This window comes from Saccostrea cucullata, unplaced genomic scaffold (genome assembly GCF_032062105.1).
Source record: "Saccostrea cucullata isolate Sc308-1 unplaced genomic scaffold, CSIRO_AGI_Scuc_v1 ctg1405, whole genome shotgun sequence".
NCBI classification, from domain to species: Eukaryota; Metazoa; Mollusca; class Bivalvia; order Ostreida; family Ostreidae; genus Saccostrea; species Saccostrea cuccullata.
In genome coordinates, this window is record NW_026928513.1 from 75,001 (window position 1) to 81,984 (window position 6,984).

The window sequence follows — 6,984 nt, forward strand, 5'->3', positions numbered from 1 at the left end:
CTTGGTAATAGAACTGCACCCATAACTTTTACCTGGTACATTATCTGCAAGGTGTATGTTGAATTCAGCATCTAGAGCAAATCCATTAGTGTGGATCCTAAGATGTATCATCCATGCAAGTTTGAACAACATAGGGCTAATAGTTACTAAGAAATGAAACTTGCATGAAAATTTAACCTCTTCACTCATCCAAAAAAATGTAAGTCAGATTCAGCATTCGAAGCAAGCCTAGTAGAATGCAACCTTAGATGTATCGTCCATGCAAGTTTGGTCATTATAGGGCTCATAGTATCTTGGAAATGAAACCTGCACCAAAAACATTAACCTGTTCACTCAACCGGAAAATGTAGGTCAGATTCAGCATCTGAAGCAAGTCTGGTAGTGTACATCCTTAGATGTATCATCTGTGCAAGTTTGGTCAACATAGGGCTTATAGTTACTCGAAAATGAGACCTACACCCAAAACTGCACCAAAAATTTTAACCTGCTCCAAAAACATTAACCTGGTCATTCCTTTGCTGAAATTGCAGCATCTGAAACTTTGACTGGTACATGTACAATGAAACACATTAGAAACATCTTCCATGCATGTCTAATCAATATAGGACATGGAAGTACTTAAAAAGAAAACTGCTCCAAAAAACTTAACCTTAACCCGGGACGCCGACGCGGACGCTGACACCGACGCCGAGGGTATTACATAAGCTCCCCCAACTTCGTTGAGGTGAGCTAAAAAGCTGTTGATTTTATAAATCACTAAATTAATATCCTTTCACTAGGAGTCACCGTCTAATTACCCAGCATGCTTAGTGCTGAGGAACTTTCTGTCTGTTTTCACTGCATCAATCTCCTGTCACTAGGTGTCACTGTCATCACTGTCTGAGTAATTACCCAGCATGCCTAGTGCTGAGCTACTTCCTGTCTGAGAGGAGCCTGATGTTGTAGTGGAATCCTTTGAATTGTTTTTAGCCTCTTTGTGACCTGTCGCCTCGTTCTCTCGTTCCGTTTGACCTGTCCCTTTCACTTGTTCTGATTCTTTTCCCAGTCTCTGACCACAGTCTGATTTCTCTCCAGTCCTTTTTTCTTCCTTTGATTCAGCAGAGTTATCTCCCTTTAGACTGCTGTCTGATGTGTTAGCTGTTATGATATTTCCCTTTTTCCTGTTACTTTTAACCAGTTTCATCAGTGAAGCCTTGCTGCCAACAGATCCTATACTTCTCTCCCACGCGGCGGGTTTAGTTGTTTTACTGGTGCTCTGTTTACTGGTTCCCTCTCCATCCTACATAAAATGTAAATAATGATTAAAATAAAAGTGGAATACATTGCAAAGTTTTCCATTTCACATTCTTTGCAATCAAATTATAATATTAGTTTCTGTATCTGTTTTTTTAAAATTATCTTTCATTATTGTGTCAGGGTTAGGGTTTTCTCTGGTACTTACAAGCGTTAATATATCGGTAGCTTTCGCAGCATTGACTGGTCCCCTCTTAGCTGGTGGCCCCTCACTGTCCTCGTCATGAAGTCTCTTAATGCTCTGACCGTTCAACTCGCCAAAAACAGCCCTAAAAATAGAATTCTAATGGTCAGCCATATAAATACAATGATAAATGTTAGTCATACAAAAATAAATTTAAAGGTTAGGCCTAGAAATATAAGATTAAAGGTCAGCCTTGGAAAAAGGGGTAAATAACGGTTTACATATTAATTGTCTAATGAAATCAATTAAAAAACACTTTTTCTTCAACCCCCCTTTCCTCATTTTCAACTCTTAAGACTTTTGACCCGATTTATTTCTCCTCTCTCATATTACTCTACTATATCCCTTGGACCCTGTGTTAAACCCATGCCTTGATTTTTTCTCTTTCATCCCCCTGACCCTTGTATAAATATCTGTTAGATCCCAAGACCTCTGACAAAATCTCTATCTCTCTCTCTTTCTGACCCCTTGTGACCTCTGAGCTGAATTTTCACTCTTTCTGACCCCTTGTGACCCCTGCCCTGATCTGACCCCCTGTGACCTCTGACCTGATTTCTTTCTCCTCCTCCTCTTCTTGTAGCCTTTTAAGTTGTTTTTCATACTCAGCGTGAAATTTCAGCATATCTTCATGATTGACTTTAGCGTGACGTGCATTCATGTCCCGTAATTCTTCCAGCGTGTCAATTTCTTCTATCTCTTTCCTGCTTGCCTTTGTTCTGTTCTCCAGAACCTAAAAATAGATCAGATATCCTTGACATCAACACAAGATTTTTTTCTAGAATCTAAAATTAGATCAAATTTCTGTACAGTCAATGCAACACACTTATGATGGATGCTTAAAAAATGTTTTACTAAATAAATTTGCAAAATGACAGTTACTTTTACCATTGTGTTCACATGTTTAACTGATCATGAATTGCTCTGAAGATAACTACTGTGACATAAAAAAATTAACTACATCAAAGTTAACTGCATAAAAATGCATATATGTGTGGTCTTTTTGAGTATAGAAATCTATCCAATGCTTGAATGACACCCTACAAATACATGCACAATTTATATAAATAAATTTTTCCATGTTACATACAGCAAAACACACTTAATATAATGCATATTATAATGAATTGATGCTTATGGTGAACAAAGAGAAGTGATTTTTATTTCCCATGAATGCATATAAAACATATGGTGAACTTGAAGGATAAAACAAATAATGCTTATAACGAAGGAAATCCATTCATCCCTGACACTTTGTCAAAAGTGAGTTTTACTGTACACACCTTGATGTAATACACAAGTATCTGTGACGTAATACACATTTTGATGTGATACACACATATCTCTGATGTATTACACATCTTGCTGTAATACACAGGATTCTGTGATGTAATACACACCTTCATTGGGTTGTTTAGTTCCTCATCTTCTTTGTCTTTGATTTCTTTTTCCGCCATTTGCCTGGCTAATTTCTCCGCCTCGAAGAGTCGCGTAGCACCCGCCTCCAGTGTGTAGTCTGTGTTCTCCAAGTCAGTCTACAATAAACTCAATCATTAGGTTTTTTATCTCATTCTTTTATTATAGGCATGATTAGTGTTAATAAATCATTAATTCATTATCCACATAATATAAACAATATTTACATAAAGACTTATGACATACAGGGCTCTTGATACTTTGAAGTCTAAACGAAAATAAAAAAAAATTTACAGAATCAAGAGTTGAGGTAAGATCTGCTATAATTTTTATCCATTAAATGCATTTCTGTCTGACACAAAGGGTGGACACTTGATATAAAATTTGCTCTATTACCTTAAATGCGATTTCTGACACACATTGTGGTCACTTGATGTAAAATCTGTTCTATTACCTTAAATGTGATTTTTGACGCACATCGTGGACACTTAATGTAAAATCTGCTCTATTTACCTTAAATGCGATTTCTGACACACATTGTGGAACTTGATGTAAAATCTGCTCTATTTACCTTAAATGCGATTTCTGACACACATTATGGAACTTGATGTAAAATCTGCTCTATTTACCTTAAATGCAAATTTTTTACGCACATTGTGGACACTTAAGCTTGATGTAAAATCTGCTCTATTTACCTTAAATGCGATTTCTGACACACTGTTAATTCTGTTTTATTTACCTTAAATGCGATTTCTGACACACATCGTGGACACTTGATGTAGAATCTGAAGATTCGGAGTCCCAGGAAAAACTCATCCTCCACATCTTCCTTACGCGAGTTAAACTTCTTCCCTTTATAGATGTACTCCCCGCAGTTATCACACCTGTAACCATAGACACAGTCAGAATAACCATAGTAACAGTTAGAATAAAAGTTCACTAATCTATCATGTTTATTTACATATCTCAGTATCTACATGCAATATTTACATTTTATCCACATTACAGGTAAGAAATAATATTAAAATAATCCAAATGAAATATATAAAATTCTAATCATGCTAAATTCAAACTATCCTGTCTAAATCAATTCTGTCTGATCCTGCTCACTTATATAATATAGTGAGCATTCACTGGGGGGGGGGGGGGGGGGGGGGGGGGGGTGTAATAAATAACATTCAATTTTCAGTTTTACCAAAACCAATATTTTATAAACTTAGCCTGCTTACAAATAGATGAGCCTTTAATAACAGCTAAATGAAAAATAATAACAGGTAGGCATTGCATAAAAAATCTTACAATCAACTTTTACAAATCTGCTACATAACTGTGACTCGGGACAAGCCCATACAAATTACAATGATATAATGCAGGAGCAACCAGTGTTTTTTTCAGTACTTTGGGACTGGGGGCTGGGGCCCTTAGAATTGGGAATTTCAGCGTCAATTAGGCTAAATTGGGAATCTACAAGAAAACCAAGTCACTTAAAAAGCATTGTCAAAAAGCTTTGTTTTTGTCTTTGTATTACTTTAACAAACAATTTTTTAACAAATCAAGACTATTCTTGATATGAATTATCTAATTACTTGCATCAAGAACAATAGTGGTATGAATTATCTAATTATGAAGAAAATCCAACATGGCTGAAGAACCAGATCTGCTTCAACTTCACTGAAAAACATGCAATAAACAAACTGAATTTGATCACATATTTCGTAAGTTTTTCTTTGGGAAAACTTCCACTACAATTTGGGAAAATACAGGCATATTTTCAATTGGGACTGGGGCTGAATTTCGGCCCCAAATCGGCCCTAAAAAATCACTGGCAACAGAAGGGAAAATGCAGCAGACCAGACCAGGAATACAACCCTAGTTAGAATAATCTAACTGTGTCTCGGTACAAGCCCTCACCACAGTTAGAATACGTCCCATGTACTCGTAATGTAGTAAATGGAAGCGGATCCGCTTTGAAATGCTTTTGAAGAATATAAAAGGATTTGCACTGGAAATAACTACTAAATTAATCAAAACAAACCTTTTTGAGATTGCATATGCCTTTTATCCCCAAAAATAATCCATATAAAGACGAAAATCCAATTAATTTTCTCAACGTTTTTCTCTCCCTTCAAATTTACCTGCCATGTTTACATTTGCAACTCTCTGGATTGTACGAAGTAAATGCACTGAGTATGAGTTATTGCCCATGTTTCTTTTGCTACATTACGAATACAAGGAACAAATTCTATTGTTAAACCGGGTCCTTTGGACAATATTATTTTAACGATAGAACGTTCTATCTAACCCAACTCATGCCCCCTAATTTACAGTCTGTATGTATTTCTACCCATTGAGTTATCTAACCAACAGTGATCAGACCTGTCTGACCGCCACACAGGGAAGAACCATTCATACCCGGTGTGCCTATATAATTGCCCTACAGAGTTTCTAACCTTAGATACTCGCTCAAGTTGATTATCAGTGTGGATGCACGATTTTAGAAATATATATCCTTTATTTAATCTACAGGATAGTGACATACCTCATATTCATTGGTGCCATTATTCTGATGTTAAACGGTCGGTTTTTCTGTGTTTTCATCTTCGGAATGTTCGAGGGGTCGAAATCTGGGGGATAGTATTTCTGTTACAAATAAAAAAACATGTTAAGCAAACTTATTGTAAACTAATCAATAGAAAATAACTGTACACCAGGGTATTGTTATACTTACGTTCAAAACCTTCCTTTCTGACATTTCTACAAAATAAACTAAACTTTCAAAGGGACTGGGATTTAAATGGAAGAACGTCAGAAAAAGACGTTTAGTAACTCAGTCGGATATTATTCGATCACAATTAGACTGGTACTCTAGCATATACTTTATCGCAGCAGATTAAGGAGCAGAAAACCAGTACAATATTTAGTTAACACGTTCTATAAGTTATTCGTGAAAAACACGTTGTTTTAAGACCTTAAGGGTCTTAACCCTTGTTTTTACATTTAGCACACAGTTCAAATATTTATAATTATCCTCAGCGTTAGACATTTCATTATTTTGTCCACTCATATTATTTATATTCATGATCTCGCAAAAAAGAATTAATTTATTCAGAGACATATTTCTTTGGGGAAATTAAGGTTAAAAAATTACCGCAATCTAATTTTTTTCTTCAGTTAAAATTAATGTAAGGTAAAATCCTTATTTTCCAAAATGTTTTTGAAATGTTTTAATAATGATTCAAAGGGTATGTTTAGATTTCAAATATTTGAAAAAGAAATATTACGTTTTAAAGCGTTCTATAAACATAAAATGAAACATTCCTTTTTCCATAAATCGGAAACATTGCATTATTTTTCTGATACATTTGGAAGGGACATTCTCTAAATGTTTTTAAAACATTCTTAATATTGTTTAATAAACATTTTTCTAAAGTGTTTTTGAAATGTTTTTTTTTAAATGATTCAAAAGGTATGTTCAGTTTAGCTTTCAAATATTAAAGATTTTTTTATTACGTTTTAAAAACATTCTTAAAACATGAAATTAAACATTCCTTTTCTGTAAATCTGAAACATCGAATATTACGTTTCTGAAACATTTGGAAGGGGCATTTTTAAAATGTTTTTAAAACATTCTTAATAACACTTTTAGTTAAACATTTAAATATTTTAGACCTATGTCATTGTATGTAGTGAAAATGTTTTGAAAACATTAAATAATCTTTTTTTAATTTTTTTTTTTTACCACAACTGAAACATTTTAATTATAGTTTTTACAAAATTCTTTGGAAAGTTTGAAACATTTTCAAAATGTTTCTAAAAGATTTATATGCTTGCGGCGACATTTAAGTTATTTAGTAATTTTCAGAGTTTGTTGTGAGAATGTTTTTTAGAACATTTAATTTCATGTGCACCCCTTTTTAAAGACTCCATTTTCATTTGTCATTCAGTGCTGCAACATTTTGTAATGTTACTTTCAAAAATTTTCTAAAACATTTAATGTATGATTGCAATTTTCCTACAATTGAGTTTATGGGAAAAAACAAGAATATGTAGAAAGATTAGTGTTGAGATGAGGCGTTGTACTTTTTTAATTGAAA

At 34.2% G+C, this 6,984-nt stretch overlaps 1 protein-coding gene across 1 annotated transcript; it reads right to left on the bottom strand.

The window, feature by feature from the left end:
• Positions 1 to 738: 738 nt before the first annotated feature.
• LOC134277819 (splicing factor YJU2-like) lies at positions 739 to 5,761 on the bottom strand. Its single transcript, XM_062760125.1, has 7 exons — positions 5,619 to 5,761; positions 5,430 to 5,530; positions 3,630 to 3,774; positions 2,875 to 3,009; positions 2,026 to 2,207; positions 1,442 to 1,562; positions 739 to 1,279 (listed from the first exon to the last, which is right to left on the bottom strand). Exons 1-7 carry the CDS (start codon positions 5,640 to 5,642, stop codon positions 857 to 859), a joined length of 1,131 nt encoding a protein of 376 aa, XP_062616109.1. The 5' UTR covers positions 5,643 to 5,761; the 3' UTR covers positions 739 to 856.
• Between the last annotated feature and the right edge of the window lie 1,223 nt (positions 5,762 to 6,984).